This window comes from Corapipo altera, unplaced genomic scaffold, assembly GCF_003945725.1.
Source record: "Corapipo altera isolate COAL_440 unplaced genomic scaffold, ASM394572v1 23b, whole genome shotgun sequence".
Lineage (NCBI taxonomy): Eukaryota > Metazoa > Chordata > Aves > Passeriformes > Pipridae > Corapipo > Corapipo altera.
Genome location: NW_020884885.1, coordinates 6,289,217 through 6,316,271, shown reverse-complemented (window position 1 = coordinate 6,316,271; position 27,055 = coordinate 6,289,217). Strand labels below are relative to the sequence as shown.

General features: G+C 41.5%; 2 protein-coding genes across 6 annotated transcripts in view; one reads left to right on the top strand and one right to left on the bottom strand.

The window, feature by feature from the left end:
- Nucleotides 1-131, bottom strand: part of RIOX1 (ribosomal oxygenase 1) — a 2,163-nt gene extending 2,032 nt beyond the window's left edge. Inside the window, exon 1 of the mRNA XM_027642225.1 lies at nucleotides 13-131. Within this exon, the coding sequence (XP_027498026.1) occupies nucleotides 13-131 (119 nt within the window). The remainder of the gene's footprint in view (nucleotides 1-12) is intronic.
- A 7,066-nt stretch (nucleotides 132-7,197) lies between these two features.
- NUMB (NUMB, endocytic adaptor protein) overlaps nucleotides 7,198-27,055 on the top strand; it is a 90,571-nt gene continuing 70,713 nt past the window's right edge. The window contains exon 1 of one of the 5 annotated variants that reach the window (XM_027642377.1): nucleotides 7,198-7,282. The gene's annotated coding sequence lies outside the window, so the exon portion shown is untranslated. Of the gene's footprint in view, nucleotides 7,283-22,855; nucleotides 22,952-24,847; nucleotides 24,887-27,055 lie in introns of those variants that run through there. The other 4 variants (XM_027642375.1, XM_027642382.1, XM_027642378.1 and 1 more) reach the window with 4 other exon arrangements.

Here is a 27,055-nt window from a genome sequence, read left to right as displayed (position 1 = left end):
GCCTTGGCCCGCTTGCGGCTCGCGGGCAGCGGCGCCCCGCGGCGGCGCCGCTCCAGCCGCCCGGCCCCCGCTACCCGGCGGTACACGGCCAGCGCCGACAGCCGCCCCAGCTCCCGCTGCTCCGCCGCCATGGCCGCCACGGCCCCGCCCCGCCGCATCCGCCGGAAGCGCCCCGGGCACGGGACGTCGCGGGGCTCGGAGCCCGCACGCCTGCCCCCGGAAGGGCATTTCCCGAGCGTGCTTGGGGTGCTGCGCGGAACATATCTTGTGTTCTGTCATCACGTCCGCTTAAAATGTGCCGGGCGTGTTTGCTTCCCCCCGCCCGAAAAAGGAAAGGAGAGGCAAATCCCCTGGGAACCGATGCAGGCAGATCTGTTCCTTGTCTGGGAAGCTTCGCTCCGGACGTATGCTCTAAGCACGTTCATAAAGTTATTTTTCTCCGAAGGCGTAACATAAGGATGTACTTTTGGACTGCCTGCAATTACTTTGCAGCTTAATGAGGCGAGATGAGGTAAAAACGATTTCATAAGGTTCTGTTGTGCAAGGAATAGAAATACAAGTTGGATGGAGCCAATTCTGGTGTACCATCCCTCCTCCCCCTTGTGCTTCTAGTGGTGATGACAGGTTTTGGGTTTTTTTTCCAAATCCACTAACTGCCTAATAAGATGGGCAGACCTTCGTTCCCTCTCTATCTCTCTCCTAGGCCTGAAGCTTCAGAGAAAGACAACGTTAGTGGTGCTGTAGGTACCTGGACAGCCTGAGGGCTGCTCTGTTCTTCCAGAGACTGCAGCTTCAGCACAAGAAGCTTTGCTGGAGGGTAGAGGACAGACCAGCAAGACTCTGATTGTGGCAAATGTGAAAAACTGTAGAGGTTTATATTGTCAGACTGTGTTGATGCTCTTCTGATCAAGAAAACTTCAGTACAAGAAATTCACACTTCAGTACTTTTGTGAGAAGAATGTTTTGGACTGCAGTAATTCATGGGAATGAATTTTGCATGAGAATTTCATCTCCAGAGGCTGCTGTGAGTCTAAAGCATTTAGCTGGAGCAATTACCCAAGTGTGCCCAGAAACCCTCTGGTTCACAGGGTGTTATTAACCTCTCACAGATATGAATATCAGCTGCACACAATATGTGAAACAGCTAACGTTCACAAGGCATATGCAGATCTGCTGTGTGGGATACTGAGTGTACCAGGCATAGGATGCAAAGCTGAAAAGAGAACTTTCACCTCTAGGCAGGGTTTCAATCCAGACCTACATTTCAATTTTACCACAATTCAGGAGCAGAAATCAGTTAGGCCTAATGAGGATAAGTTCAGCTGTTAAGTCTCAAATGCAGATATCTTAAAATTGCCTGTTGCTTGAATCGCCTTAAACCCAACACAAATCAGCCTCAGATCCCAGCACTGAGCTGTAAGCAACAAAGACCTTTCTTGCATATATGCAGTAACAACTATTTTCATTTTGGAGGTGTTTTTCTGACAGAGTTCATCGGGCACAACCTTTGCAGCCAAAGTTGCGGGAAGAGCAACAGCAGAAGACTGTCCTGTTTGTACCACGATGGTTTTCATTGAAGTAGACAGATTTCAGGCATGTGTAAGCAACACTTCAGCCTCCCATTTCACGTCTGGACCGTTTTTGGCTTTGCCAGCAGGTGGCAGAGGCCGATCAGCGCTCTGCACCCCTGCGGTGGGAAACACGCATGGAAGAGGATACCGTATTTCCTGTCAAGAGGACTGGCGTGGATGAGGTTTAAAACGAGAATGCAAGCAGCCTGTGCATTCATGTGTAGACTGGAAGAGAAGGGAAGGGTGAACTCTCTATTTCAATCCATTCTTTGTTTTCCCAAGGTTAAGCCCTGATTACCGAAATAATCTTATCAGCTGAAACCGTTTCAACAGAACTGGGCCCTTAACAAAATCGAGATGCAAGCGCTTTGAAATATGGTAGAAGTTAGGCCATTGTATGCTTTAGTTATATGTAAGCATGGCTAAATAGGTTTGGGAGGGGGAAGAATTTTGAAAAACGTAGGCATCTGGATTGTTATTTGTGTTACTGCGTAATTTACTGGAGTGCAACTGATCCTTCTCAGAAGCAGCCGGGCACTGTAAACAGAGCCTGACCTGAGTTACACCAGAATATCTGTAATGACTGCAGCAAAGCTGTCCTGGATGTTTACCAGTACAGGGGGGGTTCACAGTCTTATTCAATGGCTCTGATCTTCATATGGATGTCACTTTCTACTGCTGAGAGGCAGTTGATTGACATTGGATTCTTTTTTGATGTATAACAAAGTCTCTGAGTGAAGGACACAGTGGAAAATAATAGTGGTGAAATCTCTATGACAATAAAGTGTTTCTTTTGACAATTTAGACTTTCTAAGAATAAATGCTTTCAGGAATAAAGAATGTTGCTATTTTTCCATGTGACACAAGAAAGGGTTTTGACCTAGGGCAAAAAGAGAGATTCAGTATCACTTACAGAGTACTCAGATGGTTGTCTAGGAGTAGCCACAAGGTCTACATGCTGTTTGCATTAATTGTCTGATACTTCAAGGGAGTTTGCTAAAGAAAGAAGTGTCACGTACAGCTCTTTAAATAAACAAAACAAAAGTAGCGCAGATCTCTGAATGATTACGTAGTCCCCAGCTGCTGCTCACGTGACAGAGTAACAACTGGAGGCTCAATTAAATTTCTTAATTAGAATTTAGCACAAAGTTACTCAGATTTTATGAGCATATAAGCTGCATTGCCAAGAGCCACACATTTTATTTAAGAGGACATATAAATGTGGTGAGTACAACCTATTAAAGAAGCACAAGTGACTTCAAAAGAAGTAAGTAAATGGCACCTCAAAGAGATGGTAGGGTTCATTTGATATTTTAACCTTATGCCATTCAAATAATGGAAATCTTGAGTTTAAAGTGCAGTTCAGATAAGTCCTGATCCTGTAGAGCTATGAACAGTCTTCACTAATGAGTGGACAGGGCAAAATTCTTTGCAGTTTTCAGCGTATCATATGCTCAGTTGTTCACCACCATGCAAACTTTCTCTGTGTTCCCAGCAAACCATTACTGTAAACCAGTCACTTTTAGAAAGTTAAACCCAGTTAAACCTTTTTCTTTTTATTAGTTTGCTGGCAACCTTCTTTTTGCACCTTCCTCATGCCAAAACCAATACCTAGTAAGGAAAAAGAACATTTCAAGCCTTCACTGACAGTTTTTCCAGCTGACAATCTTTCTCATACAGCCTAGCGACATGCACTATGTCATCACTGGAAGGACACTGGGCTGGATTGTGAAGCCTGCTCCTTGTGAAAGCTATAAAGTTCATTGCCAGATAACAAGACTGAAAGCTAATTCAGGAACTGTTTCTCAAGAGCTATCCTCTGGCCTCCCTCATCTGAGTGAATGCACTCACTCACTGAAGCATCTCTTGGCAGAGACTTTGGCCTCTCTCCAGCTGTTTCTCTCTTCTTGGGGATTTTTTTACTCAGTCACTTGTTGTGGTCTTTAAGCCTGGTTATCTTGTACACAGATCCCCACTGAGAAGAGAAGCTTTCCCACCATGGAACAGCCAAATTAAAACACATTTATAAAAATAATAATTAGAAGGTCCAGTCCTCCCTATGAAATTATCTTTTTGGAGAGATTTGGAAGCACAGATATTTTCTTTAGTACCATGTAACACTAAAATAGTTAAAGCTGAATTTACCTGATGTATTTAAGTAGGATTGTTGACTAAGTTTACCTACCCCCGTGACATGTGTCAAGGGCATGTGTCCTTTGAAATAATTTTATGAGGGTTTTTGTGCTCCAAATAGATGCTATCTAGCATTTGGTAGCATTGTGCAGATACCATCTGCAGTGACTAAATTCAAAGCTGCAGACTCCAACGCTCCAGCAGAAGGAGAGAAGTAATGGCCATGAGGGGAAAATCCTCATCCTAAAATGAAAGCAGAGAGAACCTGAATGAAATATTTGCTCTGTGGGATTAATCACATCTAGAGAACCGAGATAGAAGGTATAGTCAAACCCCTCCTGCATAAATCATATATCTTGTGCTAGAGAATTCTTTTGATATGCACAGTGTGGCTCTTGATGAGCTGTTTGGCTGATGCTTTTCCATGGAAGACAGATTTTAAAGGATTGTTGCTATTCATATCCTTTCCGTATTAATGATGGCAACTCCATAGCTTTGCTCATTAAATATATTTATGCCCACTATTTCAAGATTAACCTATAGCCATGTTAACATAGGGCAGCACCATTCAACATTTGCTTCTTTTGTAAGTTTCTCCATTTCAGAAGCCTTGCAAGAAGACTTTACCTTTTATTTCCTATAGTGAAGTTTTTCTGAAGTACTTTGAAATTGCTTGCTCACCTCTGACGCAGCACTACCAAGACAAAAATATTATGAAAACAGGATGTCTTGATTTAGCAACCATATTGTTCAGATCTGCTCAGAGCATGACAGGAGAAAGCCCATGTAGTACTTATTATTTGCTTCCCATAGCAGATTTACATTGCTACTAGACACTATGGCACCTTACAGAAGTATTTATGAACATTTTCCATGCTCATCCACATACACAAGCTCCCAGTATTTTACCTATAGTGCCAAAAAGATGGAATTCCTCTTGGTGAGCACAGTTATAGTAGTGTAAAAATGCTTATGTTGTAGTATTTATACTGGTATGGCTTGTTCCTAGAAGGGATAATAGTATGGTGTGATTAAAGAAGGGAGATTTAATCACTGACATTGTTTTAGATAACCAATAGGGAAGAATGATGTTAAGCCTCTGGGTATCTGCAGTGAGGATAAGGAGTTTGCATTGTCATGGATGTGTGTGTAATATATTCTCAGGTCCTTAGGGGATAGCATACTATCCTGCTGTCCCAGGAAGGATCTCGGCTAGAAAGGCACAGCTGACAGGAGTCAGTGGGCATCATAGGAACAGTCAAGTCCATTAATCCTGTGTATTGCCCATGAAGCCCTGTTCTCTACCTTAAAGGTGAAAAGGGGAAAATTTGGTTTGGTTTCTTGACAATGCTATGAAGTTTCTCCCAATTCTTTGTTATCTATAAGGATTAAAGCACTTGAAGCATTGCCTCAAGTATCAGACCTCAGAGAATTAATTTCCCCCTCCTCACACGGAAACTCTGTGGGAAGACTAACTACACAGAACGTGACTCGGACACACAGCGCGGCACTGTGAACGTGCAGTTTGCTATGCTGGATGCTTGTCCAGCTAGGTGACCTCTATGGTCATCTTCCTTTCCTTTCCCACCACAGCCTCCTTTCCCTTCGGTCACCAGTGACCATATGGGGAGGTCAAGCTACCAGCTGAGCAGAGAAACAGTAATGGCAACAAATAATTTAGCTATCTAATAAATATTTGTAAAAGCTATACATAGCTGAAGCATACATTAGAATTCTATTTACAATAGCATGTCCTGGCCTTTTCCTGGCCAGCCCTCAAATACTTTTCATTTCAAAGTAGAGCTTCTTGATAATATGGGAATTGTTCATTAGAAATTAAGGTTTAGGGCCCATGTTTTATAAAAAATTCTGTCAGAAATCCAGAGACTGTGAATAAGATGCAGAGTTACACTGAAGCTACTGGGAATGCAGTATTCTAAGAGCTATGTCAGGTCAGGAATTTTTTCATAAAATCAAAAATTAGGACTGGTAGAAATATCCGTCTAGTAATTTTGGAACATTTGGCTCAAACACAGCTGTGTCATACTACTGGCTGAGAGCAGCAGTCTGAAAGTAGTTGAGAAGCAACTGTGAGAGGGAAGGCAGCTCTCTGCCTTGGTTTTGCTTTCCAAGCAAAGGGATATATGCAAAAAGATGTAATAAAAAAACCCCGTATCTTCTCAGTTTACTTTATGAATGAGGGATGATTTGGGGGTCAGAGCATCAGTCTGAAACCCAGAGTCAGTGTAGTGCTCGTACTTCTGCCTGAGCACCTCCTACGTGAACTTGGTAAATGATTTTTGCACACGATGTTCTGAAATTCCCAATGATTTCAGTTGCGTTATTTTCTGGATGTTTGCCAGTCAACATTAAGGCCCATGTTCTTTGTTGCTCTGTTTCTCTGCTTGCTTCAGAGACAAAGAGGCATAAGGGGGATGGTACACCCAGGGAGAAGATAATAATGCAGAGAAACCTCATGTAATCTTTGCATTTCAATTTCCTGATTTATTTTTTTTTATCAGCTGAGTGCTTCTGGAACTGTTCTGGCTTGCATTTTGGATGAAGTAGCAGCTTGAAAGTCTGGTGAAAGGAGACAGCCGTTGGAAATATGCATTCTGGATAATGCGTTCAGGCCAAGCCCGGTATGCGCAGTCACAAGGGTTCTGCTCCCGGAGGATTCCCCTGGGTAACTTCGCTTTGAAGCGCAGCCTCCCTGCTGAATTCAGCACCTGGTACTGCCTCCACTTCGAAAATGGAGGCATGCTTGTGTTTCTTGGGCCGAAGGAAGGATAAGCCGGGAACATTTTGGTTCTCAGAAAGTCGCAATCGTGGAGCTTAATGCAGAAAGGAGCCTGCTCACGTTTTTCCTGCCAGCCCGGCCTCTGGCTGATGGGGAACATTACGTGCTCGGTTTCTGGAGCGCTGGCATTAGCAGCACGTCTCACTGCAGCCGCCGGGGCAGGAGTCAGTCATCGTATGTGGTTTATCGGGGGGAAACCAGGGTGGCACTGGGCCTGCGGGAGCCATCCTCCTCCTGGTGCCCCTACTGCCGCAGCTGTGGGGGGACGAGCACCAAGGCCGGCCGAACGGCCGGCAGGCGGTACCAGGCGCGTCCCCCCGCGCCGCTCCAGCGGGACGCGGACTGGGCGGCCCCGGGCGGGCCCTACTCTGACCCCGCGCGGCGGCCCCGCCGCCTTCCCGCCCAGCCCCGAGTGGGGGGGTGGTCCCGACCCCGCACTGGCACCTCGGGCAGCCAATCCTGGCTCGCTGCTCCCACCGCCTCAGCCAATCAGGGCCGGAGCGGGTGAGTGGGGGCGCCAGAGCCCCGGCGTGAATAAAACACCCGGGACCCGTGGGCGGGGAAGGGCGGGGCCGCAGCTTTGATGGACGGCTCCTTGCACCAATCCGAAGGCCAAACCCTGGGCTCACGGCCAATGGGCGGCCGGGTTGGGCGTGGCGGGCGGCGGGGGCGGGAGCGGCGGCCGAGGGGGCGGGGGCGGAGCGGCGGCGGCGGCGGCGCTGCTCGGTGGCGACGGGCGGCGGAGGAGGCGCCGGAGGGAGGTGGCTGCGGGCGGCAGGTGAGCGCAGCCGGGCCGCGGTGCGGGGAAGGGCCTTCGCCTCGGCGGGCGGGGGCCGGTGCCGCGGGCGGGCGTGGCGGGGCCGTGCGAAGCCCACGGGGCGCGGGTGGGTCCGGCGACGGGGGGGTGCGCCGGAGGCGGGGGAAGCCTGCGGGGCCGGCGTGGGGGGTGAAGCGGAGGTGCCCCGCGAAAGTGCGTGGGGGGCTGGGAGCAATGCGGGTGCGCCCTCCGGTCCGCACCCTGGGGGGGGCGACGGGGTGGGGCGCGATCCTCGGGGTGCGGCAGGGCGGGGGCCCGGCGCAGGTGGAGCCCGCGGGGGGCGGCCGCGGCACCGAAAGGCCCTGCGGGCTGCACCGAGCTGCCGGCCCGGGGGAGCGACCTCCGCGGCGCCGCCGCTTCCTGGGGCTCTCCCGGCGCTGCCCGTGCCTGCGGTCTCTCCTAGGCCTTGAATCCCGGCCAGGTTTCCGTCAGAGGGTCCCTCCGGCGCGGCCGCTCCCGGGCGCTTTGTATCGCCTGCCGCCCCTGCGCGGCCGCGGGAGCGAGCGGGAGCTCCGGGGAGTTGGGGCTTCCCCGAAATCCTCCTCCTCGTCTCAGCCGGGGCTGGGGCGCCGTGAAGTTCGGGAGCCGCCGGGACGAGGCTCCGAGGCGATGGCGCCGAGGACCCAGCCTGGCAGCGGGAGTTGTAGGGGAAAGGGCCCCCCCGAGCAGCGGGACTCGCTCGTCTCCTTCCACCCGGTTCGTGGCTTGGCCGGTGCCGCTGTGCGTGTGCGGCAGCCCGCCAAGCTGCACAAAGGAACAGCCGGCCGGGTTCGGCCCGTCCTGCGGGCGCAGGAGGGATGGATGAGCAACAGCGTGCGAGGCGGGGGCTGCGGCGGGGCCGGGAGCATCGCCCGCTCGGTGCTCGGGGGGTCACGAAGGGTTACAACGCAGCTCCTGTTCGGAATGCGCTTAACTCCTTTTGTTGCGCTCACGGAGATGAACAGTCTTCAAGAATGAAATGATGCATCCCTCAGAGGAGAGTTAATGCCTTGCAGCAGCTCTGGTCTACAACTCCTTCAGTCCAGTCGATTTATGTAACCTACTCGTTAATGGTTTATGGAATGATAAGGGAGCTTTTTCTGTGTGCTGCTCTGTTTCAGTGTTGTCAATATTTCGTAATTCATCTGTCCGGAGTAGGGGATGCTCATAACTGTCAACAACGTCTGTTTGTACCGTTTAAGGGGTTTTTATTTTGTTTTACTTTGCTTTCTTGTTGTTTTGTATTTTTGATCATTCTTCCTCTTCAGATAGGCTCCTGAATGAGGAGAGTGTGTAAAATGGAAGGCATAGTCATTAGGTTTGGCTACAGTATTACTCTAGGTATGGCTTGTAGCAAAAAGTGTAAATATTTAAATGGATTTCTGACTCAGTTCTCTTTGACTTATTGATCTATAGTTACTTCTGAAATGGTCTTTATGATTATGCAGAAGTTAGTAGTTACCATAGAGAAACAGTATTGTTTTTTTGTTCATCAGCGTGTGTTTTCCATTTCTTCATCTCTTGGCAATTCTCTGTGGAAATGCTGGGTTTTTTTCCCTTAGCAAGTCTTATGGAGAAATAGTGTGAATGAAGTCCAGAAAAATGAATTTGGAGATGTGTTCATCTTTGCCTGTGATTCTAAGACTCTTGGTGGCCTGAGTTATCCTACAGTAAACTCTTTTTAATCTGTTATTGAATGAGGTGTTGGTTTTAAGCCTCAGTGAAAATTCAGATTTATGGAACTCTAAACATATCAAAGATTCTTTTTTCCTAAAGTATACATGTGAAATGCATTTCAGATCAGCCATTTAAATCCTTATTAGCAGAAAATTTATTTTTCAGTCTGGGAAATACTTTCCTGCATTTATTACTTATCTCAAATATGTGGAAACTGAAGGTGCATGTAAACCAGCCAGAGTAAACAAGTTTGTTTATCTTCTCACCCTGGTGTTGTGAAACCCTCTGATTTTGTATTAGGAGCTGACAGCATTGTGCATTTAGGAAGAAAACAACCCAAACCAACAAGCCACGCTGGGCTCTTAAAACTCGCAAGACTTCTGACCTCTTGCATTTTGTAGTTTGATGTAGCTGCCTGGTGTCACAGTGATCTGTAAGTAGTTTTCTTTCTTACCAAAAAGAACATGATGGGATTAAAGCTTTCTGAAATGACAGTGAAAATCCTTGCAAAAGTGCTTGCCTCCCCAGGAATAGGGGCTATTGGGATAACATATTGTAGTAGATTTTTTTTATAATATGTTTGTGCGAACTTGTTACAGCACCCTACAGGATCCTTGAATTCTACCTGTAGCTGGTATTATTCCACAGTAATATTGATGGAGCTGCATAACAATGGAAAAAAATTAAATTGCCCTAATGCTATAGAAATTAAATTTTCTGCACTCTACAAAAGATGTTTTACAGAATCTATCAGGTAGGAGATTCTCATGACAGCCTAAGATGGTGTAATTGATGACTTAGGGGTTCTGTCCTACTTATTGCACTCATCCTACACATTCTGCTGACCTTGTTCTTTTTTTTAGGGGAGGTGTCAAAGTTTATTTGTATTTTTATTAGTTTTGCCAGTTATCCAGCAAGCTTGGTTTAAACTAATGTGAAATCATGCCCTTAGTCTTGATTTTGGAGTTTGTTTTGATCAGTGAACATATATTAAAACTACAGATTACTTGTTCAGTCTCAATTGAGCTCTCAGTTTTAATAAGTGACATTGGAGTGTATTGCCTTTCTTTTTTTGCAGAATACTAAGCATAAATTCAATCAAACTAAGACTTAACACGTCCTCTACAGTCATATTATTGCATTACCACCAGAGCAGCTTTGATTTTTCTGCCAATGCTTTCACCAAAAGGATCTGTTTTCCCCATGTTAATCTTTCTTTGCTGATCCAGCTGAAAATGGTCGTACAAAAAAATGTTAAGCTTCAGTTGGATCAACTGCCTGAACTGACTTCGTGGCTATACAAATGTTATTGCTTGCATAGGAGGAGGAGGCTGTGACTGCTCTTTTCTGAAGTGGCTCTATTTTAGTTTTGCCTAAGCTCGTCAAGAAACTTGGCAGCTTAAACTGGAGCTGTGGTGGTCCTCTCTCCTTCTTGACTGTGCGTCTTCCCCTGTTGGCAAGGAAGCCTTTGTGGCTGTGAGTTAAGCAAAGTCGGGGAGTTAATCAGGCTGGTAATTAATTGCTTTTTTTGTTTTGTTGAATTTTGGCTGGATCATGTTTCTTAACTGGCTAATCATCCAGGTCAGGGGGTGGGAATGGGACTTCCTGTTGAAATGAATGAGATAGGGGGTTGGAGATGGGGCCATAGGAGCTCTGATTTAAATTTCTTTGAGCTTTTCTGGAACTGTACCTTTCCATCAACCTTTACATGACTTGGGCTAACAAAGGCCTATAGCAAACCGGTTTAAGCTGGCTTGGGTAATAAAATAACAAATAAATTGAAGAGTGTTCTTCCATTTTTCTCAGCTGGCATTTTGATGTGGGTGGAAACAGTAATGAGTGGAGGATGTGGAGCTAGGGATGGGCTAAGCACAGTAACCTCAGACTGGCACAGATGTGTCTGAAAGAGGATGTGTTCTCATTTTAAGTGTGGGATCCATCAAATACTCATTTTGAATTCATGTTCTTTATGGTGTATTGTTGAAGCAGATGTTGCATCAGAAAGAAGAAAATTTTCTTAACAAGCAAGATTCAGAGGACTGTTTCACTGCGCAGGAGGCCGTGTTTGTTTTCTTTTTTCTCCTTTTTTAATTTTTTTCCATTTTTATTGACCAAGACTCACAACTGACAGACGTCAGTTTAAAAGTAGAAATGACATCATGTCATATGTAGCTGGAGTTAGACATTCATCCAGAATCCTTTGAAGTGTATTGTTAGGAGATAGCTCTGAAAACTTGAATTGCTTTGTTCAGTACTTGTCTTACAAAGTAATTAGTTGTGGAGTCCTGGTGTTCTGTAGTTACCAGGTGTGATAGCTTAAAGATGTTTCTGGCTACTAATTCATAGAACTTCTCTTTCTGTAGACTTGTGACAAAGTGTGTCAGGACAAATGATTTGTATGTGAGAAATTGGTTGAAAGGAATATGTGTGCCAAAATGTAAAGGTGCTCTTGAGGAAAATGCGAAGCCATTAATTTCAGAGTCTGGGGATCTCAAACAAATTCTTGGCTTCTTTGAGTGCTGAATCTGTAGGATTTTTGAGATTTTGCCGGTTGGTTTTGATGCTGAAGGCAGAACCAAAGTTGTTAGCCTTCTAAGTGAAAGAGTGGTTTCAAATACATTATATTAAGACTTGGACCAAACTGGAATCTTTTTCTGATTACCTTTCCTTTTCTGGGAAACAACAAACTGGAACTTCCTGGTGAATTGGATTGTAAGCAGTACTCTGTAATATTTTTACCCAGAGGGTTTATTAATCAGAACTGCTTTCTGTAGGTATGTACTTGGTCATTGGCCTGGCCTTCTTCACAGGCCACCGATCTACGAGCTGCAAGTATTACTGGGGCTATTATAAAAAAACATGCACTTGACCAGAAACCACTCTTAGTGTGTGCTAACTTCATTCTTAATTTGCAAGTGACCACTCTTAATCAGTTTATTTTTCTAGGGAAAAAACTCCAAACATTAAGAGTCTCTCTCTCCTTCTACATTTAATGTTGTTTAAACTTCATTAATACAGTTCAAGCCTGTGCTGAGGGTCCACTCCCAGCAGTGAACTGATTTTAGACTGTTAAAGAAGCTTATTTCTGTAATCCACCACAACTTGAGATACCTTGGCTTTTCCAAGGCTGATGGGCACCACTGAGCTTAAAAGTGCCAAACTCTCCTAGGTACTCAGTTTGCCTTGCAGTGCTGAGTGGCTGGTAAATGCTTGGGTCTTTAGTTAGCTGATATCTTTGTGTGTTGACTTAAGATTTTGGGTGAGAATAGTCTTCTTTCAAAGGCATTAATTCATCAACTGCTGAAGTAAAAATCTGTGGAGACATGGGAGGGAATTTGTTCCCCATATGGAGGAATGATATAAATAGAACCTTGGGTAACAATTGATATAGGCTGGGTCTAACTTTTGTTTAGTAACTAATGGTAAAAGTGTTGGATTTCTATTTTTTCACAGTATGAGGAAAAAACAATTATGTTCCTGTCTTCCAACAGTAAACAGTTTAACAGTAAACTTCTATTTTTTTTCTTGGATTTCTTTTCCTTTGGAACTCAGTAGCACTAGACTAACTTATGTGAAGCAAATAGCTGAATACCATAGTCCCATGAAGCTTAATTGCTGACTTGATTTTTTTTCCCCTCTAATATTTGTTTCTTACTCAAAGTAATAACCTGAATTCTGTGGAAAAAAAAGGCAGTATGTTCTGTTTCTTACAAAAAGACAGTTGATACTCATTTGATTTGTACAGATTGCTGTAACTGCAGGGCTACAGAGCTGTATAGGCTGTGCTCTGGGGGTTGTGACTGCCTTGTCTTGGCAGTGGGACAGATGAATTTTCCAGTCTTTTCCCCTGCTTTACTAATACGCCTTTGTAAAACATATACTTTTTTTTTTTTAGTTAAAGACCGAGTATTTTATTGTCAAAGTCTGCTTAACATGATCTTTCTCTTGACTGTTTTTCATTTGCAAGAATGAGATGTGATACTGTCTCCAAAAAGCCTGCGAGGCTTAATCTGGTGTAGGAAGCCTGAGAAAGAATTTACCCATCATTGACCATTTGGGTGGTGCTGATCCAGGTTTAGTGCTTTGTGCTGGGCTGGAGTTCCTGCGTGGGTTCTTCCTTGTAGTTCTGATCAGTGCAGAGTCTGCATTTATGTCGAGTCATCGCATTTCAGTTGAAATGTCTTATCACCTGTGCGTCGAATTCCTTCACTCAGTCTGAAAATGCCAGATATAAGAATTGTCTACTTTAAGGTCTTATGTAGACCAGACTTCATAGGATTCAGTGGCTGTGATGTTGGTTTTGCTTTTTGTATTTTAGCAGGTATTTACTGATAAAGTGGATTTTTGGGGTTTCTTTCCTCCTCCCCCCAGTTGAATTATCAGTAGTCTAGTTAATGGTTAGGGTTAATTGTATACTCTCATATTAACAGGCCTTGAATATTATCAGAGTTTAATATTAATGTTTAGTTTTGCTTGTGTCTATAAACTTTGGTATTTCTGTGTAGGTTACAGTGTCAATGTGAAGAGCATCTCATATAATGTGCTCTTTCTTTAATTGGATTTGCACAGGGTGGCTTTGAAATAGTGTAATGACATTTCTATGCGTATTTGTTTACACATGAGGATTACTTTTTTTAAAATAACATGAACTCGTTTTTTAGAGGCAATTTGTTAGTTTAAAGCGCCTCTCTACTATGCAGTATGTGGATTTTCCTATGTCCAGAAAGCAGCCTATAAAAAGCCACTCAGTCTTTGAGCAATTGGGCAGCCCTCTTAGCTTGGTAGCAGGAAGCCAGCCTCATGCAAGGAATGAAGGACTGTGATTCAGTTGACCTGAGTCTTTTTGCTAGGATATTTTCTGAAAGTGACTATAAAATAGTTGTTTTTATAACAACTTTTTCATAGTTAATTTTATGTAGAATACAAGCTATGTGTTGGATTTACTGTAGGCGCTGGCAAATAAGAGTCACTGAATGCTTTGTCAAACTCGCTGGGTATGTTTTGAATAGATGCATCTTGCTAATATTCAGTATGGATCATTTATCATTTCATTTAGATGTCTGTAATAGTGTTATGTGGCTTTTATTTTTTCGTCAGGTTTTATGTGGGCAAATTCTGACTCACTAGATTAGATGGCCCAGAGACTCCTCCACCAGTCTGTAATGAATGGTATGGTAACTAAATTAAGTAATTCCTGTGCTCCCCCAGCAGTGGCACAGTGGTACATCGAAGATAATTTTTAGGTTTTCTCTAAGCCTTTTACCAACCTGAATACTTTGTGTCTTGGATTTTCATAAGGAGTACTCATAGTCTGAGAGTGTTATCCTCCAAATAAGGTCACTGTTATTTTTTCTTCAGTACTGCAATAGAAATTTTAGTAATTATTCAAGAGCATTAAAAGAATGCTTGTAAGATTGGCTTTGCACAAACTTGAATGGCCGAAATATAGAAATATTTCTTTGCTGTCTGGCGAGGTGGGGTACACCCCTTTAAAGAGGTGTGTGCTTAGTACTATCTGAAAGTTTTCCTCATTCTTGGACACACAGAATTTTTTTCTCAGAAATTACCTTTATTGACATATATGACATAATAGAGATTCATTTCCATTACCTCACATTTCAGACAGGTCCTGTACTTCAATTTTATTCTTGATTGTAATCAGTTATTCTCTGTGTACATAATTCTTGCTTTGGACATCATTTACTTTGCATTCAAAGAGTTTGTTCTCAAAGTAGTCAGTCATACCCACACAGTGTTCAGCATCTTGCCCATGCAGAGACCAGGAACCTAGAAAAAGGCAGCATTGTTTGTCTGCCTACAGTGTTTGTTGACTTGAAGGTAAGGACCCAATTCTGAAACTCATAGGGTGTAAAGAATGTTTATCATTCAAGTGGAGAAGAAAAAAATCTCTACCACATTGCTGTTCTCATACTGTAGATACAGTTCTTCCTTTCTTCTGAGATGGGCAGTGCTGACATCAAAATACACCAAACACAGTGAGATCCTATGAACTGTGGAAATTTTATTCTTGTTGTGGAAATCCTAGGGAAGATACAGAAGTAGATTAAAATAGTTGTTTTTGATAAAATCCAGGATGAAAATCTGATTCTACCTTAATTTTGTTATTCCTCATTTTTTGTGCCTTATTTCTCAATAGTGTACTGTACTGCTTTGATTTGAATGAGTATTGTCAATTTGTTGGGGAAAAAAAAGTTTTCCACAAAATGGCTTGCCTTCTCCTGTTGGATATTTTCTCTTACCAGCAGAAATTTAGTTGATTTGATGGTCTGTTGCTCTCTTTCATCTCCTGCATTTCAGACAAAAAAATAAATTAGGTGTTCAGAGGTGAGAAACATTTTTGAAATATGATGTATCCTGGAATTGTCTGAGATGGTGGATCATGACTTATCTCCAGTTTTGCCTGATGAGAGCTAGGCTTCTTGCACTTCAGAATTGCTGTTTAGCATCCCAGGATTGTATATTCTGTTCTTGAATTGAATAAACAATAAAAAAATTTCCCTTTTCCAAGTTTGTTTTCAGCAGGGTCAGTTCCCTGTTTCCACTTTTGTAAGCGCTTAGCCCTGAAGCTTTGGGTGGAGGAGGATGAACAGAGGGGCTGTGCTGTTGCTAAAAGGAAGTGACATGGATCCGGTGCATTCGGCTAATGAAACTGTGAGCTAGCATGTTTTGGAAGTGGTCCTGCCTGACTTACCCTCAAAAGATCCCACCTGAGGTGAAGGTTATTCATTCAGGAGCTCTTCACTGGTGTTTCTTCTAGATCTATAAGTGATTTCTGTGGCACAGGTAATGTTGGCTCCATGCTTTTTCAGTAGAGAGGCATCTGTAGGTCTAGTTTTGTGAGCAACCTAACGCTGATCATCTTGTCATAGGATCTAAGTTTCAGAGAGGGGAACACATCTCAAATCCATCAGTGATGGCAGATCTCCTGACTGCTACCACATTGTCTTGCTGTCTGCTTCTAGTAGACGCTAAGATTTTATCTAAACCAGCTGTGTTCTACTCACTGCCTTAGCTCTTGTTCTCCATATAGCACGTCACAGTCTGGTGGCCATACTTAGTTCTGTCCCCCTGCATAATGGCCCTAGAAGTAGAGGTTTCTGCAAGTGAGGGCTGTGCAGCCCTTTAACCACAAGAGTGGTAACTGAATGGATGTCTTGTTTTTTGTGGCATTAGATCAAGTGGGAAATGGAACCAATTAGTGTGGGCAAAATGTAGGCAAATGATAAAGTGATTAATGAGGTGATTTTGAAGATAGTTTATCTTGTAACGATGCTAATAATGTTACGTTAGAGAGGAAAAAAAAAGTAGTCCCAAAATCTTTCTTCTTTCAGATTTTCTACAAAGAAGAGAAAACATTTCTTTTACAGAGCTAGGCTATGGGATTGCTTATTTTGTTCCCCTTCACACATTGTCTCTGGCTCCAGTTATGTCTAGAAAGACACAAACATGCTTACTTCAGTCTTAATGTGGCTTTTATGTAAATGATTACTTATTGTTCAGTGTACTGCTTCAGTGTTTGGTCTAGGTAAATTCTGCATAAGCTTCCTTTTCTCTTTGAGAGACAGTCTTTCGAATTTCTAATGTGCATCTTTCTGCTGTGAGAAATATCGTATAAAAACTGATGAGTTGAAACTAGGTTTGCCTTTATATTCATGAAATAGCTAATGATTTGTTGACTTCTGTATTTGAGATGGCATTGCATCTGGTCTAGTTCTGTGCAGAGATACTAGATCAATATACTGAGAATTGCTGTCCCAGTTTCTTCAGTGGAAAGGGACTGGCATCTGCCAGTCTTGCATTGTATCACCCCCAAATCCTGGGCTGCTGTTCTGTGGTAGGTGTAAAGTGTCTATAGCTGTCGTAGTTTGAAGTTCAGGTTAGCATTAATTCCATCTTCCAGAACTTGCTTTCAGATATACTTTGTGGCATTTGTGGATGTCGCCAGCAGGTCATGACCAAAAGTTGTGGTTTTACACTGCACTTTCCTTGGTTTACCGTGTGGTGCAGTATCTGTAAAGCATGTATGGCTGGCAGGGCTCCCAAGCTGCAGGCCTAATTTTTGGGATATTTTCAGAAAGTTGGAAATGGTACCAGTGTGAAATACTTTGGGAATTGCTTCGGTCCATAGCTGTTTACATGGAACTGTGAATAGCCCTTCCACTCAGGACTTAATAACTCTTAAGATCTAAGCAATGAGTTTGTTGAATTCTGGTAGTCCTTAGCTTTTGCTTCATTTAGGCACCTTGTCATGGTTGAAGACAGTGATTAGTTTAGGGAAGTAGCAGGGATGGTCTTGGTTTTTTTTTTCCATTTTATTATTTTTTTTCTCAGAAGCACCACATTCTGTGTTTTCATCTTTTAAAAACAAACACATAATAGTTGCCATATCAGATGTCAGTTTGGAAAAAAAAAAAAGGAAAGAGGAAGGTAATGTTCCCTTAGTAATCCTAGTATGGAGTGTATGAAAATCAGTCTCATTTATGTGTAGGTGTTCAAGAAAGCTGCATTGCTCTATTAAATTAGGTATGGCATAATTCTGTGTTTGCTTTGGGGACTTCATTATCTGCTGTTTTAAGTTTGGAACTGGGTTACAGAAGTTCCTGGGTTTTAATGCTAATTCTTTCATGCAATTTAGAAGTTGTTTTTATTTTCCTGAAGCTAAGAAATCATGTCCCCATACCCTCCCCACATGTCTTTAGTCCCAATAACATTTGTAAAGGACTTAACTAAGAGCACTGTCATTAATGTATATTATTTCTGACATTATATATGTTGTAATTTCGTATTGGAATTGGGATCACTTAAGTTCAGATGCATGGAAAATGTGTGGGGTGGTTACTGTTTAGATTGTAACATATTTCATTACTCTCAGTCTTGTCCAGAGCAAAGTTAGGGAAGTACTTCACGTTCATTTAAGGTTTTCATGACTTATCTATTTGGGAATAGAAATATCACTCAGGGTTTGTCTGAAAGGTGATCAGAATAGTTTAATATGCTTAAAATTCTCCTTTATTCTGTAGTAAGTACAGATCACTATGTAGTGGTCTTTAAGCAGGTAGGAACATTTCTTTTAACTGTGACTAATGGAATATCTGAATATCAGAAATTCAGATTAGCAGGAAGGGGGAGAGGCAGAACAGTAGCAGATTGTAAGATTCTGTGAAATCAGTGAAATAAATCCAATGTGAAGGACTCATTCAAAATAGAATTCTTGTGGTTCACAGGAAGTAAAGGATGTGGAAGAAAATTGCAAATTCTTTGCTGATTTTGCAAACCATATTCCATAGTGCAGCACAAGTTTGTTAAAGAAGAAGCAGGTTCATGGATTCTCTGCTTTTTTCTTTCCCATTCCTTTTGGGTTTTTTATTTATTTTCTTATTTTCCTTAACCTTCTCCCATAGACAATTCAAGGCAAAAGGTGCAGGTTCTTATAGTGAAAGGCAAACTTGTAAGATCTGGCTTAATTCTAATTTTGTTCTACAGATGTAGTCACTGATAGATTATTTGGTGTTAAATCCAGAACACTTTAAATTTTTCAACATGAAAGTTTAAGTTCTTGGCAGGCCAGGCTCCAAGCTGTGAATCATGGTTTGGTTCTCCTGAGTGTGGTGCATGGTGGAAAGTTAGGAATGGGAGAATCTCATTGAAAAGAAAGAGTAGTACTGCTCAGCATAGCAAATAGAAGTCTAGACTCCAGTCCTCTTACCTTCTAGCTTATAACCCTTGGGATTTATACTTGTAAGCCTCTTTGGAAGTTTAAAACATTTCTATGGTTAATGGGTTAGTCCTTCTAAAATACCTCTGAAGGAGGTGCTAGATGTTACTCCTAGGCAGTGTTATCACATTCAGAGAAACAAACAAGGCCTATTAACTCAAAAATCTGTTTCCCAAGCAAATCGTGTTCATTAACAAGTATTTCTGATCCTGGCAATGACATTACTGAAGATGTCTAAGGGTGGCCCTTGATATCTAATGCATTCTTAACCCCACTGCTGCCACTGGAAGAAATGTTCTCACTGTCTGTTGTGTGTTTCTGCTGCATCTTTTGTATTTGACTTTTTCACAAACTGTAATTATTCAATGAAACCAGCAAAAAGTGAGTATTTTCTGCTGCTGTGGTGAGCTAGATTGTTTCAAAGTGGTCTGGTAAATGCTGATGTAAGGGAGAATGGGAACTAGGGGAAGCAATGGGCAGTTGTATTGGTACAGCCACCTCCTGCAACCTGGTTTTAAATGTGAAGGAATCATAGTTTAGGTTCTCCAGTGCAGGGAATAGAGAAGATAATTTACAGATAGTTTATCCTATCTTAGTTTCCATGTGGAAGTGGCATGTTGATGATTTTTGAGATGATAGGGGAACAAAAAATGTTGTTTGTGTGTTTTGAGAGGACAAGTTGCACAGGTGATAAACAAAAAAGTAGTTGCTCTTGGACGACAAGTGCAGTGTTTCAACTTTTTTTGAGGGGAAAGTGTTTTATGTCATCACTTTGAAAATGTTCTTGGTTCTAAGAAAAAGTAATAAAGAATATAGTGGACTAGAGAGGTGGGCTAAGGGCAAGCATGGCCTTCCAGCCCAGTTGTGAGGGCCCCTTCTGAAGGAGGAGAGGCTGATGGAAGTTGTGACTGACTTGGTGACTATGGGTGCTTTTTTTTTCCTCTCTTAAGTGTATGCATGTAACGCTCTTACTTGGTACGTGTGATTTTTTGCTTTAAATGAGGGCAGCTTGGTCCAATGGCAGGTGGGTTGTTGTTATGTGGGAAGTGGTGGTGCTATAGCTGGGTTGATTGGATGGAACAAGTGCTGGGCTTGCATGAGAACATGTCCATTAGGGAACTTCACTTACACTGAACCTTGAGCAATAGCAAACTTTAGGCCGTGAGAGGACAGAGGGTGTTGCTTGTGGTCCCTTAATGTCTGTTTTCATCTTACCCCACTGCTGACTGCTCTTTCTGCCTCTCAGGGGAAGGAAGAAGCAGCTCTTGTCTGCGCTGTCTGCCTATGAAACCTTATTTCAGGAGCCACCTCCTACAGAGAGCTCTGAGCATTGATTTTTTTGAGACAGATGCTCTAATGGAAATAAGCATTTATATGTTAGTTTCTGAAATGTCTTCATTTGATCAGCTCTTACTTCAGAAAGGCTGTGTTGTATTTCTTTGCTTTTAACCCTGAGGCACCAGGGAGCGCAGATGCAACCACTTGCCTTAACTGTTTAGTACAATCTGTAAAATTCCATATTTCACTTGTTAAAGAAGTGTATTTATCAATTCACTATTATCTAACCTGTTACAGGTTTTGTGTAAGTGAAGCATCAGGTCAGTACCTTGAATGTTAACTAACACCTTTCTAGCAAAAGGCTGTAGCAGTACCAGGTACACACATCTGGTAACATTGTAGTTGATTGTCAGGCTATTAGTCCTTAAAGTCTGCAAAGAAAACAGAGTTTTTTAAAAAAAAATAATTATTAGCTCTAAGTAGCTTGTGCAAGGAAACCTGAAGTATAGGTGAGTTCAATTAAGTTGAAAAATTCATCACATGGACCAGTTAATAGGGAGGTAAACACCTTGTATTTATGGAAGAGCTAAAGAATTTTAGCCATGAAAGAAATGCTTTATGATTATAGACTCAGGAAAATTTATTTGGATAGGAGGAAGTGTTTAATTTCAGTCTGCTCCAGCCAACTTTTCTGTAATGATAAATGACAAGTAATTGCTGTTTTTAAAAGTTATTTTGAAGTAAACTTGCACATTGCATATAATCTGGGAGAAGAAGCTGAATATTAAGAGCACTTTGATCTGCTTCCTTGGTAAAAATGCCTGCTGTGTTTGTTCAACTATACTTCATACTTTATCCTTACCATTTCTATGGAATTTTTCAACTCTTATTCTGAAGTCTCCTGTTTCTCTGAAGAATGGTGATTGAGCTTTGCTGTGTGCAAGTCTGACTTTAAATAGGCAGTAAAATAGCAGAGTTTGAAACATGTTGCTTCCCAGTTTGTTTAATTCTGTGATGAGGAATCTGGAAAAATCTTAGTGGGGTTATATATGCTTTGATTTTATGAAAATTAATTTTACCCAAGACTTCCCAACATAACTGTTTAACTTTTTGCCGAATGGAGTTGTCAGGTCTCCTGGGTGTTAATGTTCTGAAGCTGATTCAATAAGCTGCGTGTGTGCGTTGAGCAACTCTTATTTTTATGCCTAAAGAACTGAGGGGTTATTTGTATTATGGTGTCTTCAAAAATGGATGTTCTGGTATTTCTAGGAAACCTCTACCAGTTGTTCTAGTAATTTATAAATCTCTATGTATAGACAAGCATTCAGATTTTTAAAGTCAGAGGCTTTATCTCTGCCAAGCAAAGCAGCATCAGGTATTTTTTTGTCCCTGTTTTGCTGGAGCCTAAGATCAAAATTCCTTCTAAATTTGGCAAGCAACTCTTGCATTGTTTTCTGAAACAGTTGTGGGGTTTTTTAATTTTTTTTTTTTTTAAGATTCCTTGATACCTTCATCTGTGCGCAATAGCTTGTACATGAGCACAGGTGTTCTGACAGGTATCAGAGTGGGCTGCCTGAAATCAAATGTGAGACTTGTGTTTAGGCATGGACACAGTCCTACAGATATACCTTAGGAAGAGAGCTGCAGAGCAGTCTAAGCCTGAGGAAAACTATAAACAATGGATGCATTTGAGCACTGTTTAATACAGAGGACATGTTAGGGTAATGAAAGTGATTAATAATCCAAGTTATTAGTTGACACTGGCTCCTGAAATGATTACTTATGCAACTAATTTGATTTTCTCAAATTATATAGTGAGAATGAATTGTCTTTAGTGAGTTGCCTTCAGCCTAGCTAGCTTTGTCCAACTGGTTTAATTCTGAATAGCAGTTATTTCAGATTCTGACTTTACAACTGTTCCAATGCAACTTCTCTACGAACAAGCTCTTGGCTATAAATGTGAACAGGTTGGCTTCAAAGTGAAGAGTTTAACAGAAATTGAAGTATGAAAACGGCTGAGAGTTCAAAGTGAGAATGCATATTAATGGAAAAACCATGTGAGACTTTTGGAGAGCAGCTTTTGTTTGATTCTGAAAAAGTCTGAATGAAGTCCTCCTTTTTATAATTGATACTGAAAGGTTTTTTTCCTACTTGTTTCATAAAACTTGATCATGAATAAAATCAATTTTCTTCTTGTCAAACCTGGTTTCCCATTATTCTTCAAGTGGGAAAGCTTAAAACTTATAGAAAACTTGAAAGGACAGATCTTATCCTGGAAAGGCACATTTTCATACTGAGTAGATGAAACAACATTCCGTGCTTATTTCTGCATGTGCCATGCCTGCTCAAAGCAGGCAGAGCTTAAGAGGAAGATTTTACCTGAGTATGGTTTCCAGCTCTTGTGCATTTAGATCAGCACCCTTCCTCTCAGTCCCATGAGTGTTTTCAGGAGGACTTTACTGCCTGTTGCTGCTGTAGGTCAAAGATCAGATTCTGGTTTCAGAGCAATTGCTGACCTGCAGGCTGTAGAGGCCTCTGACTAAATTGCGCAAGTGAAGATCTTCCTTCAAAAGCATTGGAAGAAAAGTCAGTGCACAGTTATTTTCCAAGGAAGTGGTTTTTTTTATTAGCACAGAGATAATGGTGTCTACACCAAAGAAGTACTCGCAGCATGAGCAAAGGTATGTGTTGCTTTAAAACTCTTGCTGTTCAAGGTGGATTCTGCCTTGTGGCTCTCAGGTCCCATGCGACGTTAACGTAAGCAATGAGGCAGGTGTAGGACAAGGTTTTTTTCTTCCTCCCATGGTCTTATTTAAGTTTTTTCTTATTTTTCCTTTTTTTTTTCCCCAGGGGTTAAAAAATACAGGAGTTCCTGAAGACAAAAAGGGTATGTTCAAAACATACTTCAAGGAGAGAAAAGAGATACAAGAAATTAAGTAATTAGAGGTTTTAAGTACAAGGTGAGGACCATGTCTTTAAATAGGAGTGACTTGCAAAGCTTGTGTGTTGGGGTTTTTTCTCTTTATAGATGCTGGAGCCAGAAGGTCTGCTATGATTCTTTTAAAATCAGTTTTGGATACGAAAGTGGGGGAAAGATCTCACGGTTATGGCAAGTCATAAGTCTGTAATTTCATTTTGCAATTAGTTCAGTCATGCCAGCTGAAGCTTTTCAGGCTCACAAATTCAGCAGTGTTAGATTAATCTAACAATTAGAATTTGTGTTAAAATACATAGACTTAAACACCCAGAAATCCTCTGTGACTGGCTTTGCTGAGAGTGAAGATATATCCACTGAAGCAGACAACATAATTCTTAAATGCTGGGTAAGATGGAAAATAACTATGACTGAAAATGGTTAATGTTTTTCAACTAGCAGGACTTAAAATATGAAGAAGTGTCTGTAGGAATTCTTCTTCTAAAGGGAATTTCAGCCTGGTTGCTAAGAGACAATCTTGGGTCAGTTGGTAACAGTAGAGATGGAAAAATGGCCATTTCCACTTTTTCTATTGAACCTCAGCTCTACTGGGACGATGGCAGTGTGAACCAGAAGTGCCAATTGACAATACCTAAAGGGTATGTGGCGGGTTTTTTTAGTTCTGACTGTAGGAGGCTGAAAGCAAGCTGATGCTCCCCCCAAAAAATGCAGAAACACTAAGAAGTTAACCTGTTAACAACTGGTAACATCAACTTTTAAAAAAAGGGCTTGCTTTTTGAATGAGTAAGGTAATTTTAGGGGTCATTATTTGTCTTAATACTGCTACCAAACAAACATGATGTCTCCATCTCTACATAAGCTTTATATTAGTCTTCTGTATTATTCTTAGTACAGCTTTCAGTCACGAAATAGAACTTAAAATAAAAATAATAGCTATATAGTGGAAAGAATAGATATGTCTGGAAATTGGGTAATGTGGTGATACTGAAGCAGTTTGTTATTTGATATCCTTACATCTGGCACTGTTGGAAAAAGAAATTCTGCAAAAGGTAAATTTATCAGTAGAATTTGAGTCTAAAACATGCAGACTTGCAAAGTAGGATCTCTCTGCTTTTGGAGTAACTGGTTGTGAAGGCGATTTGTTCTTCACAGAAAGGTAATCTGTAAAGGTAGTAGAGACATACTTGACCAGTAAGGTGGGAAAGGGGTTGTATTTATTCATTATCTCTTCTATTGTGCTCTCAAACTTGAAGGCAATTTAGGTGTTGAGAACAGAAAAGGCTGAATTTCTCACAGGTTTCATTCCCTTTGTTAAGATGGGTGTTCTTGAAAATGTGTATTCTAATGAAACTGGACTAAGATAAGGCCTAGTAATTGTTAATAAAAAGTACCAAGTTCCAGTTACTACAAATGTTCTCTTATATCTGTATTTAAGCAGTCTTTTCTGCTTTTCTTCTTTAATTGTTTGAATAAAGGCAGACATCAATTTCTTTGAACCTCTCAGTATGAGAGTAAGTTTGAGTCTTTCAAAGGTTTGCTCTAATAACTGGGGGAGATGTTGCCAAAATCCAAAAGAAATTATGAAATGCAGTTTAGTAATCGATGTAATGTGTTTTAAATTTAGTCCTTGAAGTCTATCTAGTAGAAAAACTATTAGTATTAGGAAAAATTGTTGTTGTTAATACAGTCACAAACTAAACAAGCAAAGACAGAACTAAGCATTTACTGTTTCACTCTGATTAGTTTATACAGGTCTATTGAAACAATTCCTGCAATTGGCAATATTGCAGTTTACCTCTTCTCAATGCTTTGTGTTATGATGCCTTAATCATACTTAACGATGAAGTTCCAAGTTGAACAGGTTTTGTCAGCGTTGAAAAACTGTAATTCTTAGGTTGTTTTTTTTTTAATTCCCTGTCAGGGATGTTGGTGCACATGGAGTAAAAGGCCGAACTTGCAGGTTGTAGGTTATCCTCTGTACTTTCTGAAAAGATCAATTACAGGTTGCTGTTAAGCTCAGTTGAACCATTAGTGGCTGCCATTTTTTGAAGCACTTCCCGGAGCGGTTCCAGTGATGGGGAGTTGGTGTGGGGATGGTGCTGCAGCCAGGCTGTAGCTCTATAGCTCCTTGGCTTTATGAGTTGTGGCTTGGGCTGAATCTACTTGGGTGGGTCCCAGGCTTTGTTTTAGGGGACAATATGTACACTATAGGGCAGCCAGCCTTTATTCTGGATAATGAGAGTCTGCCTCTGTGTATTGATTCAGTCTGCAAACAGTGTGCTGTACAACTTGGTCCCAAATTGGAGTTGTCCACTCTTAGATAATGCAGCTGTGGTAACTTCTTTCCTCTCTCTGGAGGAAAAAACCACCAACCCACACTTTGCCTTGTGGTATCTCTTCTTCATCCTGGTAGAGTTAAAAGGAGTAATATTTCTTTATCAGCAGAGCACAGCATGCTCTCCCATAGCTCTGTAAAGCTCAGTGGTGTGGAATATGTGTTTTAACACATCTCTAATTAAATTGATTTGTTCCTAGTGTACTCTGAGTATCTAAAACATTAAAAAAAAAAAAAGAGAGAGGAAACCAAAACAATAGTGAAGACAAATGCTTAGACTTTTAGAGAAGTGTGTCTTAGTCCAGGGTTTGAGTCACAGACAGAGTTCTGTTTAAATTAAGTGCTTTCTGGGATCTGGAGTACTATTCTGTCAAAATGTTTTCTAACTGACCCCCTCCTTTATAGTTTGTGATTTAGTTTAAGGTGCAGGTACTGAGCTTGTTATGTTTTTGGCCTTTGCCTGTGCCAAACACACCCCAAGTACTGGCCTTTATGAAATTCCCTGTCAAGATAACAAGGTACAGAGTTTCCTCGTTGTCTGAAGTAAGGACTCTGATACCCTATTGAGTACATGGGCTTATCTAGGCAGTCCAGGTATGTTTGAGTAGTTGTCATTAATGAACTTGGTCCATCGTAGTACTGAAATTTTTGTCTAATTCTTATTGTCTAAGCACTTCTTAACAATTCTTCTCTTTAGACAATTTGTGTTAGCTTAAATAAAGGCATACCATGTGAGCTCATTGGGCCTACAGGCACTAGGGACTGGGCACCTAGTATCTTGGCCTGGGTCCCTACTCACCCTCATGACTCCAACACCTCCCTTTTTTTAAAGAGAGAAACATGAAACCTTTAAAATGCAACCAGTCTCATCTCTGGCATGCAGTTTTCCACTCTTTTCACATTTAACTTCTTGGTGTTTAGGTAAGGCTTATGTTGAGTCTCTTGTTTTCTTCATTGTGTTGTTTGTTTTTTTTTTCTTAGGGACCCCATTTTGAACTACACCAATGTAGTCTAATGGCAAATCTTTTACTAGGTCAAAGTATTTTATAGGTAGAAATTAGAAGCAATACAGTTTCTTTTGGTGTCTCTCTGTGATAAATACTTACACAAAGTAGACCTAAAGCAGCAGGGCTGTGTTTTGTTTGAATTATACCTTATGCTGTAAATCACATCTGCATATTTTTTTAAAACTTCAAATGTTCCATTCTCCTTGTATGCCTTGGCAAATTATTCCAGTGGCTAAAAGTATGCTACAAATATTAGCCTAATATTAAATCCCAGCTACTTGATCTAGTGGGAAAAAAGCAAAAGATGAAAAGAAGTTTGAAGTCTTTGTCATTTAGATTACGATCTAGTTGTTGCTTAATTTTCTGTTATATATTTCAGAAGTCAATTTAAGTAGAGTATAAGAACTCAGTTTTCATGTATGTGTGGGAGTGGGATGAGCTTATCTTAAAATATGGGCTCCTGAACTGTAGATGATACTTAGTGATAAATGGGGAGACATGCTGAGTGGACTGCCAGTGGACTTTCCCTGCTCATATGTTCTGAGGTCATTTCTTCTTGCAGCAACAAGTATTGACCTATCCCTCACTTTCTTACTGGCATAAGTAGAATCCAAGATAGTCTCTGTGATGGAAATTTAGCTTATATTCCTTTTTGTCTTACGTTTAGCATGATCTTACGTTTGACTTGTCATAATCCATATTGAAATAAATTCACAGTTGGAAGGAATCGATCATTTGTTGTTGCCTCTGAATTTGTCAGTTTCTGATACTGGCAGATTTTACTGTT